The sequence below is a fragment of the Mytilus galloprovincialis genome, chromosome 9 (assembly GCF_965363235.1).
Source record: "Mytilus galloprovincialis chromosome 9, xbMytGall1.hap1.1, whole genome shotgun sequence".
NCBI classification, from domain to species: domain Eukaryota; kingdom Metazoa; phylum Mollusca; class Bivalvia; order Mytilida; family Mytilidae; genus Mytilus; species Mytilus galloprovincialis.
Genome location: NC_134846.1, coordinates 68,396,322 through 68,411,036, shown reverse-complemented (window position 1 = coordinate 68,411,036; position 14,715 = coordinate 68,396,322). Strand labels below are relative to the sequence as shown.

General features: G+C 33.1%; 1 protein-coding gene across 1 annotated transcript; it reads right to left on the bottom strand.

The window, feature by feature from the left end:
- Positions 1-7,512: 7,512 nt before the first annotated feature.
- Positions 7,513-12,956, bottom strand: LOC143045751 (uncharacterized). The gene is made up of 3 exons (XM_076218472.1): positions 12,834-12,956; positions 11,963-12,083; positions 7,513-9,922 (listed from the first exon to the last, which is right to left on the bottom strand). The coding sequence occupies exons 1-3, from the start codon at positions 12,888-12,890 to the stop codon at positions 8,655-8,657; spliced, it is 1,446 nt and encodes a 481-aa protein (XP_076074587.1). The 5' UTR covers positions 12,891-12,956; the 3' UTR covers positions 7,513-8,654.
- Between the last annotated feature and the right edge of the window lie 1,759 nt (positions 12,957-14,715).

The window sequence follows — 14,715 nt, the reverse complement described above, 5'->3', positions numbered from 1 at the left end:
TAGGGTTAGGGTTAGAGTTAAGGTTAGGGTTAGGATTAGGGTTAGGGTTAGGGTTAGGGTTAGGATTAGGGTTAGGGTTAGGGTTAAAGTAAGGGTTAAAGTAAGAGTTAGACACATTATGGGCCTTAGGCTGTGTCAATGTGCGATCTATCGCCGTATGTTGTCTTAATAGTAGGGTTAGGGAAAAGTTACATTTAAAATAAAAGTTATGCATGTAGTCAGTTTAGGGTTAGGGTTAGAGTTAGGGTAAGGGGTTATGGTTAGGGTTAGGGTTATGGTTAGGGTTAGGGATAGGGTTAGGGATAGGGTTAGGGTTAGTGTTAGATATAGGGTTAGGGTAAGGGTTAGGGTTAGTGTTAGGGATAGGGTTAGGGTTAGAATTAGGGTTAGGGATAGGGTTAGGGTTAGGGTTAGGGTTATGGTTAGGGATAGGGTTAGGGTTAGAATTAGGGTAAGGGGTTATGGTTAGGGTTAGGGTTAGGGTTAGGGTGAGGGTTAGGGATAGGGTTAGGGATAGGGTTAGGGTTAGTGTTAGATATAGGGTTAGGGTAAGGGTTAGGGTTAGGGTTAGGATTAGGGTTAGGGTTAGGGTTAGAGTTAGAGTTTGAGTTGGAGTTAGGGTTAGGATGTGTCAATGTGCCATCTAGCGCCATAGGCTGTGTTTATAGTAGGGTTAGGGAAAGGTTAAAGTTAGAATAAAAGTAATTTTATAATTCTATAAATTATAATAACAGTTATGGTTAGTGTTAGTTTTAAAATTATTCAATATAACGCAGGAGGCTGTGTCAATAGTAAGGTTAGGGAATGCTTAGAAAATGAATAAAAGTTATGCATATAGTCAGTTAAGGGTTAGGGTTAGAGTTAGGGTAAGGGGTTATGGTTAGGGTTAGGGTTAGGGTTAGGGTTAGGGTTAGGGTTAAGGTGAGGGTGAGGGTTAGGGTTAGGGTTAGGGTAAGGGTTAATAGTAGATTTAGGGAAAGGTTACATTTAAAATAAAAGTTCGTTCTTTCGTTCTTTCGTTCGTTCGTTCGTTCGTTATTTCGTTCGTTCGTTCGTTCGTTCGTTCGTTCGTTCGTTCGTTCGTTCGTTCGTTCGTTCTTTCGTTCATTCGTTCTTTCATTCGTTCGTTCTTTCGTTCGTTCGTTCGTTCATTCGTTCGTTCGTTCGTTCGTTAGTTCATTCGTTCGTTTGTCCGTTCGTTCGTTCGTTCGTTCGTTCTGTCGTTCGTTCGTTCTTTCGTTCGTTCTTTCGTTCTTTCTTTCTTTCGTTCTTTCGTTCGTTCTTTCGTTCGGTCGTTTGTTCGTTCGTTCATTCGTTCGTTCGTTCGTTCGTTCGTTCGTTCGTTCGTTCGTTCGTTCGTTCTTTCGTTCGTTCGTTCGTTCGTTCGTTTTTTCATTTGTTATTTTTTTCGTTCGTTCGTTCGTTCGTTCGTTCGGTCGTTCGTTCGTTCTTTCGTTCGATCTTTCGTTCGTTCTTTCGTTCGTTCTTTCGTTCGTTCGTTCGTTCGTTTGTTCGTTCTTTTTTCGTTATTTCGTTCGTTCGTTCGTTCGTTATTTCGTTCGTTCGTTCATTCGTTCGTTCGTTCGTTCGTTCGTTCGTTCGTTCGTTCGTTAGTTTGTTCGATCGTTCGTTCGTTCGTTCGTTCGTTCGTTCGTTCGTTCGTTCGTTCGTTCGTTTGTTTGTTCGTTCGTTCGTTCGTTCGTTCGTTCTGTCGTTCTGTCGTTCTGTCGTTCTTTCGTTCGTTCTTTCGTTCTTTCTTTCGTTCTTTCTTTCGTCCGTTCTTTCGTTCGTTCTTTCGTTCGTTCGTTCGTTCGTTCGTTCGTTCATTCGTACGTTCGTTCGTTCGTTCGTTCGTTCGTTCGTTCGTTCGTTCGTTTTTTCATTTGTTATTTTTTTCGTTCGTTTGTTCGTTCGTTCGTTCGTTCGTTTGGTCGTTCGTTCGTTCTTTCGTTCGTTCTTTCGTTCGTTCTTTCGTTCGTTCTTTCGTTCGTTCTTTCGTTCGTTCGTTCGTTCGTTCGTTTGTTCGTTCTTTTTTCGTTATTTCGTTCGTTCGTTCGTTCGTTCGTTTGTTCGTTCGTTCGTTCGTTATTTCGTTCGTTCATTCGTTCGTTCGTTCGTTCGTTCGTTCGTTCTTTCGTTTGTTTTACAAATAAATATAAATACATTACATACATTTTTTTTTTATAATTGTCAATTTCAGAAAACAATGAAGAAGATAAAGAAAATATACCACCTACACAAATAGATTTATGCATGACAAGTAGTAAGGACACTATACATGTACTACGGCTGGCTGCACTACTTCATATACTGTCAAAGTACATTCTTTTGCAGTTGAAAGAAGAAGAAAACGAATGTAATGAAACTACAATTGACCTGAATATATTTAATTCAGCAAGAAGACTATACAGCATTTTAGCACAACAAAAATCTGTGTTATTTCAGGTATAATATTTGACAATTCTAATTTATTAGTTTGAAAAAATTTAAAACACCATTACCAGTGTAAGGTATAACTTAATTGCATAGTTTTGAATTAAAGTAGCGAAATTCTGAAATTCATATACTCATAATGTTAAAACTAAATACTTTAAAGTAATATTATAACAACTATTTTTTAATCATTCAATTTTGGTTGTAACGCGTCTTCTGATTGGCCGACGTTATTTTATTATCAGACCATAGACATAATTTAGTCATGTGACCGTTACGTCATCAACGTTTTTTCATGGTTTTATACCGTTTAAAATGGATTTTAGAATTAAGTTATAAGAAATGACTAATATTTTTTTCTGTCTATTTGAAATAACATAAAAAATGTGGTGAACACTGTTAAATAACCCGCTACGCATAGTCAGAACAAAATTTACAGTCATTCCTGAATTAAATTAAAAAAAATATATATTAACATTATGATAAATTTTCTTTTTATTTTAAACAGGCAGTGAACAGTATGCAACTAGCTGATTTCATAACATTGAATAAAATTCAAACATTTAAAAACAGAGTTATACGAGCAGTAGCAAACAGTAAAGGGCCATTGGTGTGCTTGCGTGATTTGCAAAGACATTTAAAGGGTGCCCTCAAGGACAGCATACAACGTATGTATATACATGTAAAACATGTTTATATTTTAGAAAATCGTAAATTATATTATACATACAATATTATACTAAATAAATAATTACTTAAGATAAAAAGTAATCAAAAAAAGAAAAAAAAATATAAAACCAAGGTAACATAGTAACTATACTAAGAACTAAAGAAACTCAGATTTATAACATAGGACAAATGCGAACACACAAGTACATACAAAGTGGAACGTAAATAACGATTTGAAACGGGCATATTCCAGATAAGGTACAGGACAATATTTAGTAACATAATGGTATTTAAGCCATGCTTTATCTCCTGCGCGTTCTGCAGCTAAACAGTAAAGCAATGTTATTAATTTGCAGGAACACATCAATTGGTATTTGTTAAAATTTTACAAATTAAATTGTATTGTTACTGATTAAATTTTATCAAAACAAACATTATCCTCAGAATTAACTTTAATTCACATATTACTTACCAACAATAAAAGAAAAATATGTGTTTTTGGGACTTCATATTTTCTGCCCTGTTTGTCTGGTTTTTATGTCGTTCTTTTGTACATTACTCTAACCGTCGTCCGTTTGTCTCGTTTCAGAAAATAGTTCTTGATATTGAAGGTTTAAGTTGTTGTTCAAGTTAATTTCTGATGAAGTCAAAGATTTATTAACTTTGAACTTTGTACATGTGTTCCGTATCATGTGATTTTATTAATTTTAATTACAACTTATAGTGCGAGTGCGTCACTCGTTTACTATGGTCATATTCTTGTTTATTATTAAAAGTTTGTTTTAATTTCAAAATATATTTATTGAATGTAAATTAAACAATGGTATGTTAACAAAATAATACATTTGCTTTTTAGATGAACTGGAGGAACTGGAAAAGGAAGGGTTTGGAATGAATTTAAAATTGAGAAAAAATTCCAAAATTGTGTTCATGAAATCAAGCCCAAGTGAAGTAGAAAAGTTAAACATATTACAAAAAGTGAAGATTGACAACCACACATACAGAAACAACTTTAAACATATTGAAAACGTGGATAAAAACATGTTAATGTTTTGTCTCCCAAGCCATCATCATCATGACGAAATTATTGATTGGTTTCCTGTATATTAATGATTGAAGAGGACAAGAAAAAGAAACACATCAAAATTTGTAGATTTCAATTTTATTAACATTTAACATTTGTTTACTAAAGACAATCTAAAACAATGTATAATTTTATGGACCGTAGGATATTATGTAAAATGTTAACTTTAATAGCTAGTTTTGTACTTTACCTATTAACCATTAACTATGCAATTGAATTCAATGCAGAATATTGCAATTCAAAAAATAAAAATGAACTGTATGTTTTTAACCTTTATTTCAGCCAAGACGTATAACTGCATATCGGCCAATTATTAATCAAACCTGACAACTGTTAACCAGTCGACTTGCTATTATAAGTTATACTAGAACACACCCGCGTAATCTCGGGCATTCAGAGCGTAGTTTAAAGTATTTAAAGTGTTGTTGGAAGAATTTTGTAAAATACAGAATGACTGGAGAATTTCAGAAAAAGTATCATAAGTCATAGGTTATTGGGGACAGGAAAATGTTTTTTTACCCTCCACCTTTATTTCCAAAGTTCCCAATTTTTGGTTTTCTATCAATTCCAATATGAACATACATTTAGTATGTTATGAACATTTATTTTAATAAGTAAGGAGCCTGTAATTCAGTGGTTGTCGTTTGTTTATGTGTTACATATTTGTTTTTCGTTCATTTTTTGTACATAAAAAAGGCCGCTAGTTTTCTAGTTTGCATTGTTTTACATTGTCATTTCGGGCCTTTTGAAGCTGAGTATGCTGTAGGGCTTTGCTCTTTGTTGAAGGCCGTACGGTGACCTATAGTTGTTAATATCTGTGTCCTTTATGGTCTCTTGTGGAGAGTTGTCTTAACATGGCAATCATACCACATCTTCTTTTTTTTTATGTAATCAATAAATTTTGTAAAAGATTTAATGACTGGAGAATTTCAGAAAAAGTATCAAAACTTCACATGAATAATTCTAGCTCTTATCTGTATATTATGAACATTCATTACTATATAAATAAAGCGAATTTACTTTCAATTCTAAGTTTACTAATCGATCCATGGTGATCATTGATATAGTATACAGACCCTCTCTATTTAATAAACTCTGTGACCGCCGTGGATAGTAAACTTGAAAATGATAGCAGATAAAATTCAGAAAATACACTTTATTCGTAGTATATGTATGTTCAAAGTATACAGAAAAACGCAAACCGGTAGTCTAATCTGACTTAAAATTCCGTACAATGACGGGACAATATCCTGATGCCTTTTTTCTCGTTTTTCTCCTAAAATAACTCAATCTGAATAATCATATGAATGGATGACAAATGCGACTATGCACTGTACACATAGGACACAGAGGCGTGTTGATTAATTTATTCTGGAAGAAGAGAAGCGACACCAAAAATGAGGTCTTCCCGTTTAATAGTATAGATGGTTCGCTACTGACCCCATACGGATCCATAGAGGGTTAGTAAAATCCATAGGGGGTGAGGCCGGAGTCCGAGTCCCCTATGAATTTTACTAACCCTCTATGGATCCGTATGGGGTCAGTAGTTAACCGTATAACGAATTTATCGGACGCTGGACTTTTTCTGCGGCGTTTTGTTGAAAAATTAACAATGAAACACAACAACATTAATAGATGACGTCGCCATCATTAACGCGTAATGAACCCCATAGGAAACTTACTAACCCCATATGGTCTCATAAGGGGTCACCACGTGACGGAATTTAACCAATCATAACGTGATAATTCATCTGTGGTCCGATACAGTCCTATACAGTGTATAGGTACATTGTCAATTTGTCAATTTGCCTACCAGTTATACATAACGCTATTATCAATTGGTCAACGTCTTATTAACCTGTCGACCTATTGACCTGTCGACTTGTCGACCTGTCAACCTGTTAACTATAATTTGTTTTTACATTTTTAACATTGTCAATCTGTCGACTTGTCAACCTGTCAGCCAATTATTTGAACGATAACATTTTTAACAATGTCAACCTGTCGACTTGTCTACTTGTCAACCTGTCAACCTGTCGACTTGTCAACCTGTCAACCACTTATTTCAACCATAACATTTTTAAAATTGTCAACCTGTCGACTTGTCAACCTGTCAACCACTTATTTCAACGATAACATTTTCAAAGTTGTCAACCTGTCGACTTGTCAACCTGTCTTTCACTCATTAATTTTACTAGAATGAAACATTCAAACAGTTTTACCTTTATTACCCATGAATACATACGCGTAGGAATTTACGGCAAAAAAGCCGGAACTATAGTACCGTATATCCTACTTGAGCCGGTACGGCTCAATGTAGTTTTCAATCAAACAATGAGAAAATAAGACCTGATCATGTAATTAATGGTAAGCTTAAAGACAATCTAAATCTTGACAGTATGCGTACAACTGCATTGGTCATTTGTTGGTATATATACTTACACCCTACAGAATATTAAAGTTTTAGCTTGAAACCGTAAAAAGCTGTCAACCCCTGTTCCAAATTTGGAACGGACAGGGGTTAAATAATATGTCCAACATTTTGTCGTGGATGTAATAAAAGAAAAGGTCAATGTTTGATGTATCATTTACTTCACTGAATATACATGACATTAATTAGACAATATACGTATAGTGTCTTGAAATATGAAATTTATTTGTATGAGGCTTAGAAACGGGAAAATGCGAGGTTCTACCGAGCATGTTCCCGTTTCGTGCCGAATACAAATAAATTTCATATTTCAAGACACTATACGTATATTGTTTTTATACTGAAATCGATAAAAAAAATTAAAAAAATAATAAAAATATGAAACAAATATTATTAAAAAAAAAGTGTTTGGAATTTCCCCCTTGGGGTACCATTTTAGGGTATTTCCCTATGAGCGTAGTCTAGGCGGTAAGCATTGACAATTTAAGGAATTAGAAAGGGAGAATGAATTTAATTAATAACATTTGATAAACATGGTATATAAATTACCAATTTGAAGACATAACAGGTTTAAATTCATAAAAGTTTGACCATTGTTACTACACGTTGTCATGGTTGTGTCGTGACGTTGCAAGTAGGCGGGGCTTATAGGTGAGTTGAGGTCATTGACGTATAAAGCTAACGTTTATACGTATAGCTTTATCTGTATAGTAAAATAGCTGATTGCAGTATAAAAGAAGCAAAACAAGTACAACATTGGCTTAATGACCTTGTGCATGTCATATCACCAGCGTTAAGAAGGCAGTATTCATTTCGAAGCATCAGTCGCCCGCAATTGCCGATAAGGGTTTTCAGTGAACGACTAAATTCCAGCTTAACAATTAATTCTAACCGGTTGATTTAAAATAGATTTTATTATTAACAAATGCATCTAACATATATTAAATTAATATAATTCATTCATAACATGAGAAGTAGGTTATACAATTCACCTGAGTTATTCTAATTTGCCATTTTAGTTCCCTTTTCATTGCAGAAAAGAGGATATTGAATATGTATGTTTTAATAAACAATACCAAAAACTCGACACTTTTGACGAGTATGGTAATTGATGGAGTGTGGTGTAAATGACAATAAGATGAGACAACAGAAGGTCGAGATCAATATGAATACAAAATAAAACCGGGTGTAAAAAGGTTGTAAAATATTATGAGTAATATTACAAAATATTCGTGAAAAAGTCTTAACAAAACCAACCCTTTTAAGCTAATTTTTGTTGCATGTGTTTTCAGTTACATAGTAACAATTCTTTAAATTTACAGAAAAAAGCACTTTTTAAAATAGTGATAACTGAGCGAATATTTCTTTTTGGTTTATTGTATTGTTCAGTTGCGCTGACCAGTTTCCTAAATCTAATTTTATTCATGTCTATCTAGTATAAATACAATATTTGCCACCTGAGTTTAACAGAAAAATATGCATATTAACCAGCAAACATTTTTCTACATCTTAAGAGCTAAATGAGGTGGTTGGTAAGATCTAATGAAGTTCATAATCTAACGCTCTTTTGTTGGAGGTAGAGAGCCTACTTTCAAATGTTGCAGGTGATTTAAAAAAGAATTATCATTTTCGTTTTTTTCTTCTTTTCTTATTTCCTTGGCCCCGTTTACTGTCCCCTGTAGAACACACTGTAGTCTGCCGGAGGCTATTTTCCTTTGATGTATCTTCGGGTTTAGTCAATTGATTTTTGCTTTGTTTGACTGTACAGGAACGATTATCTGAAATGTTTTCAGTATTTCCAACTGAACATTGCCCATGTATTTTTCTCTGTTCTTCGAAAAACACGTTTTGTAGAATTGAACAATGATCTGACTGATTCGAACCTGACATGCGTGTGCTCTTTATTTTTGTATTAGAATCGTGGTCTTTGACTGGATCTTTGTTACTGAACATAGATTTTTTGGAACGATGATTGGTTGTTACAATAGCAGACTTTGGTTTGTCGGTCTTTGACAAATAAATTGTACCTATCTCACTTCAGCTTTCTGCTGGTCTGCCTATTGATGTGTTTTTGTTTCTTCTTGGTGTGACATTAGGTTTTGGTTGACCTTTTTTCGTCGCAGTATCGAATATACCACAAGAAGACTTTTTTGTAAATGCAGTTTCTGATGTGCACGACTTTTTCGACACCACACTTGCATACGATAAAGGTGTAACCGTTGAAGATATATCATCTTTCCCATAGACAGTACATTTATCTATCCTTTCATGATTTTCCAAGGCAGATGAACTTTTACTTTCCAAGTCATAATCAATTTCTATATTTCCCGTTTTACTAACGGAATCCATGTCAATCGAGAAAATTGACCGGTTTTCATTTACAATTTCATCCACAACATCTGAAATGTCATTGTTAACCTCCGTAAATTGATCATTAGGGATTGATTCAAGCCATGCTACAGTGCTTGGAATATTACTAAAGTCGATCTGTGTAGAGTTATCACTTTTTGCAGAACTTAATGACTCCCGTGTTTGGTTTTGATGAGTACTACTTGGAAACATTTTACAGTCAGATGTTGTGCTCACGTCACCAAGACTTCCAGTGGTGTCCGAATTTAGACTTGCTGGAATAAACAATAATTTCTTGTTGATATTTCTGCATTGACACATAATTTCAGGAAAGTGGGTTTTATTTATTCGTGCTGATATATGTTCATATTTCTTTGACAATGCTTCTTGCAAAACCTGTCTAGCCTTTCGAGGATCACGTGATCGCTTAAGCTGAGTTAATATTATTTCCCAATTCATCTTATTATCAAGCTCAACTTGATCTATAACAAGTTCAAATGTTTCCATAGATACTAAACCATTACTGTATAGTTTGTCAATAACATCCTTTACAAACACGTCTTGCTTCAAAACGCAGACAAGACATTTTGGAACAGAAGATAAATTAGTCACCCGATTCTTCCTTCTGTTGTATGACTGCATTAAATTTTCTGCTAGATGTGGATAGTTCGATGTTTTCTGAATATTTTCTAAAAATACGGAAAATCTTTCACTACTTTTCCTTCCTAAATGTATTACAAGTTTGCGGACTTGATCTCGTCTAGATGGTTTGCGTATGATTTCGACAGCTTCGTCACTCGTTAGACATTCTGCTGCTTGCAGATCATCTAAAAGATCCGTATTTTCAAGGTCGATATCTTTAACCATTTGTTCCAGGCAATCCTGCAGAACTTCTTTATGCATTGCAAAATTATCATAGTTGGAATGGCGATTGCCTTTATATGTTTCTTGAAAATCTAAAATATGAAGACACAATATGGTAATTGTTAAAGGCGAGCTACAATCATTCAGTATATAACTACAGTGGAAACATTGTATCACAAAGGGGTTTAAATACCGCAGAAATGTTTTTTCATAAAACACACGCAAGTGCTAGAGATAGAGAAATTAACGACTTTTGATGTTTATTTATATCTTTGGTGAGTTGTTTGCAAACATAGATAACGAAAATAACAAATTTGCATAACTCATTATAAAATGGAAATACATATGGAAAATACCTACGGTCAAATTTGGGAGTGTTTAGCTTAGTTTTAGAACAATGATTGGATTTACATAAAAATGTGTAAATACACTTTTCATAGATATCAGGATTACAATTTTATATTTGCGCCAGACCCTCGTTTTTCGTCATCAAAAGACTCATTAGTGACGCTCGAATATTTGTTTTTAAAAAGCCAAATAAAGTTAGTAATTGAGAACCATTGGGAACCAATATTCATCATGCAAGTTTCCAATATTGACAACAAGGAGGGTTGCATTGGTATTCGACAGCAGCAGTAATAACACAGACTATTAATCAAAGTACTTAAGTACTGAACATCGGATGACCACAGGTTCTTGTGGATGGTCAAAAGCTCATGTAACAGAAACAGATCAAATCTCTATACATGAAACTGGGGTTAATTTACAAAGATATTTTTTTCTGATACAAGTTCGTGCTTGGATGATGAATAAATGACAGGAAATTCAACCTCACCGTAATAACTATTATATTGTAGTGCAAGAAATCAGTATACCTTGGACTATTATACTTATATAATAATAGTCATAGAGAATACACTGGTTTGTTGTTATATATATTGATAATATTACGATTGCATGTATATATAATTTTCATCTATTTGTATATGTTCATTCTATACTACTATTATTATAGTGCAGTGCAAGTACATGGTGGACACTCTTCTGTAAAAGAAATCGAAACCTTAAAGGCTGTAAAAGCAATTGCTGCCATGTTAATGATTTGGGGACATTTATTTTTCATCTACATATATAAGAATTAAACCTGACAGGACATGGTTGTCTAGTGAAAAGCAAGAAGGGTTTGACTTTATATCAATAAAAGACTTAAGCAGGAAATCATTTTTGATATGTTTTAGATTTCACAAGGAGACAACAAGTTTACCAGGCTAAAGTTTTTTTTAAAGTTTTTTTTATGGATTATCCCCTGGTAGTGTTTGTAACTGGGCAATAATTACTTTTATTGATTTAATTTTAACAATTTTCATAATTAATTTAAATTAACCATTCAGTTAAAACATTTCACCGTTCGAGACGCTAATGTTGAAATATCTTACAAGACATAAACATATAAAAAATAAATATATATTTCAGCTTACTAAAAATATTTTCATAGTGTTACTTTGACATCATTTCTTAAAACTAAGTCCCACACATAATTGTTCATTTGATGTGTCATCCTTATGGGATACGAGAAGTTTTCATGTCGCTAAATAGTCTTCTTGTCGCTAAATTTATTCTTATTGTCCGTTCTTGACGCTTCTTGTCGCTAAAATTCTTCTTGTCATTAGTGAGACCGCTATTTTTAGATTACAGGTAGTCATTACACGTATAATCTGTGTAGTGATTTTTATTTTACGATAAATTTATGAATGAACGATAATTTTATGAATGAACAAGAGCAATTGACCTCTTTCTTAAACACCAATTAAACATGTAAAACCGTATTTATTAAGGTAAAATTCAGTCAAATTTTCACCACTAAATCAACAACTGAAATGATTCCATATTTTGTTGAAACATCGTACAACCGGAGAACAGAAATCGCAGGTATGAAAATGCACTTTTTTCACTGGTGTTGAAAACCCAAAACTAATTTGACTAATTTATGCATGACGGAAATTTAAGCGATAACAATACATCGGAGTGACCTCAAGGTCATCCTCTGTAAAAATCAATATTTTTTAATTGATAACATGATTAACTATACGATGCGTCCCTATCTGGATATCTTAGTGTTTCAATTAACTTACGTCGTCTTTGCTCCATTGATGAAGCTGTTTTCATTCTTGCTATTTGTTGATGTAAAACGTCAATGCTATATTTTAAATGCAAAAATTGATCTTCATTTTCAGTTTGCAGTTTTCCTATTTTCTAAAAAAAAAGTTAAAAATAATAGAGGATTATATAAATCAAAGACGTCAACAAGATAACAACCCCACACAGTCATGATTAAACGTCCTTGTGAGTTTTATACCTATTTTTTTTTCCTGAAAAGCAAAGTCTTCTAAAAACATTAGAAAAATAAAACACATAAGAAAGAGCTTCCAGCTAGCTTTCAGAATTTAGTAACAGTCGGCCGATTTTAATCTCTCTCTCTCTCTCCTTTCGTGTATCTTGCGTTAGTCCACTGATCTAGGAAGAATTATGATTTATATGGAAAAAAAACAGTTACCGCTATATCTGAAATATATAAATTGTTGAATCAGACTTAGTGATTTGAAGAAAGATAGGCATTTTCGAACATATCTATTCTGAGCCGTGTGAAAGATTTTTAATTCACTTGTTTATGTTTGATTAACGTAACTGAGCGTGCATGATGATCTCGGACTATGTCGAAATCGTAGATTATCGTATCTGAGGGTTAACAAAAATCACTAACTCCAAGGTAAATCTAAAAGGTGAAGTCTATAAAAAAAAAGACTTTATTAAACCTGGGAAAATAATGGAATGAGTCCATTCTGGTTGGATGAATTATTACATAAATATAAAGAACATTGTAAAATTATACATACAATATTATGATCATATATGATTGGCAACTATTATATCAATAAACTTTGTTAAAAAAATCATTTTCCTATTTAACTTGAGTTTATCACAGATGAAATAATGTAAATGTACCTGTAAAATAGTAGCAATTGGTGAATCCGCAATATTTGTTGATGGCGTACCTTCCATATTTTAAGTGACTTCTAAAAATAGGTATTTGGATTCCCCAAATTTTCCCAACAAATAGATATCTAAATACATTGATTTTTCAATAATTTCACGCTCCAGAAACTTCATGCATTTTGACACTTATTTTTTTACATTTGATTGGAACAATGAATTTAATATGTGTTATAAATACTTTCATACGGTTGCATTTGATTGTTATTCTTTATCAATAGCTTTTGTCATAGAATATTTCTAATCCGGACTTTATTGTCATCACTTATTTGCATTACCACTCAAAAGGAGAGGTAAGTATAACGTATAACGTACCAGGAAGCAAATTTGGGTTTTTCCTGTTTGACATTATTTTCAGTTAATATCTCTATTTTTATACACTATCGACAATAATTTTCTTATTTGTGTTTATCATGTATTTATTTTTTTGGACCTAATCATGCTAATGTTTCGCTTTTTGAGACTTCATTTTCCAACTAATAAAGTCACGTTTCCTTAAGCGAGCAAATCATTTGTTTGTTATTCCAATTGAAATACCATGATATTATTCATTGTGAAAACAAGTACGTCGATTTCAATATATATTTTATTTTGCATGATCGTATCTTTTCCAAAGAATATCACACGGAAAGTATAAAAGAAAATGTACAGAAATAAGAGAAGGTACAAATATGGGGGCACTCAAATAGTATAAAAGAACGGTTAATAACATGGCCAGGAGGAAAATGGACGAAAAGACTAACAACAAGAAAAGCATTTAAAATGGAAAGTCCTTAATCAAATGGCAAAATCAAAAGATTAAACACATCTAACGAATGGAAAACAACTGTCATATACATGGTTTGGTACAAACATTTCTATATGTAGGAAAATTGTGAATTAATCCGGTTTTTATAGCTTCCTATAATCTCATTATATTGACAACAATGCTTAGGGAAAACAAACAAAAAAAAAACCCGTCAACTATTGGGGTACAGCAGTCATTGTAATATAATCCTAATCACTATAAAAAAAAATATAAAAAAATAAGACATATCTCCATATTAAAAAAAAAGTTGTCAATGAGAAACTTCAGCATATTGCAAGTAAAATACAATGAAAAGTCGAATTCAGTTATGTCACAAGTGTTAACAAGAAGTAAAATCACAAAAATACTGAACTCAGAGGAAAATCTAATCGGAAAGTCAATAATCACATGGCAAAATCATATGACAAAACACATAAAAAACGAATGGACAAGAACTGTCATATTCCTGACTTGGTACAGGCATTTTCAAATACAGAAAATGGTGGACCAAACCTGGCTTCACAGCACAAGAAGACAGTATTAAGACAAAGATAAGTCTAACACAATAATGGCTATTTCACAATGGCTGGTCAACTAATCTAATGTTTAGTAATGTATCTACCCTCATTGTCATAGAAGGGAGTCAACATATGAAGACTGTAATTGTACGGTACCCTTTATTCGAAGTTTAGTAGAATAGATGAAGTCAACAAAGTAAACAACAATATATAATTCAGTGAAAAGACATCATCCATAAAATGGAACAAGAAGGTTAAGACCAATGACAGGTTTATTTCTGTTCTTTTTCTTGAATGGCTATTTATTAACTCTGCCTCATGCAAATAAAGGAATAAGTCGACAGGTAGAGTGTTGGTTTCCAAAATTTGAAATGCCGAATTGTTTTTGACACGTCATCCAAAAATACATAACATGTTGGCAATGATAAAAAATAATTGGATTAATAATGAAGTTTAACCCTTACCCTGCCGGAGCACATGAGAGTTTGTTGAGTATTTAGTATTGCTATGTTTTGTGTTGTGTACTATT

Excerpts from the sequence above, each read along its gene's own strand:
- LOC143045751 (XM_076218472.1), bottom strand. The coding sequence starts at position 12,890 with ATGGAAGGTACGCCATCAACAAATATTGCGGATTCACCAATTGCTACT. Across the intron at positions 12,084-12,833 it reads CAATTGCTACTATTTTACAG|AAAATAGGAAAACTGCAAAC; the intron begins GTACATTTACAT and ends CTTTTTTTTTAG. Across the intron at positions 9,923-11,962 it reads ATCAATGGAGCAAAGACGAC|ATTTTCAAGAAACATATAAA; the intron begins GTAAGTTAATTG and ends TTCATATTTTAG.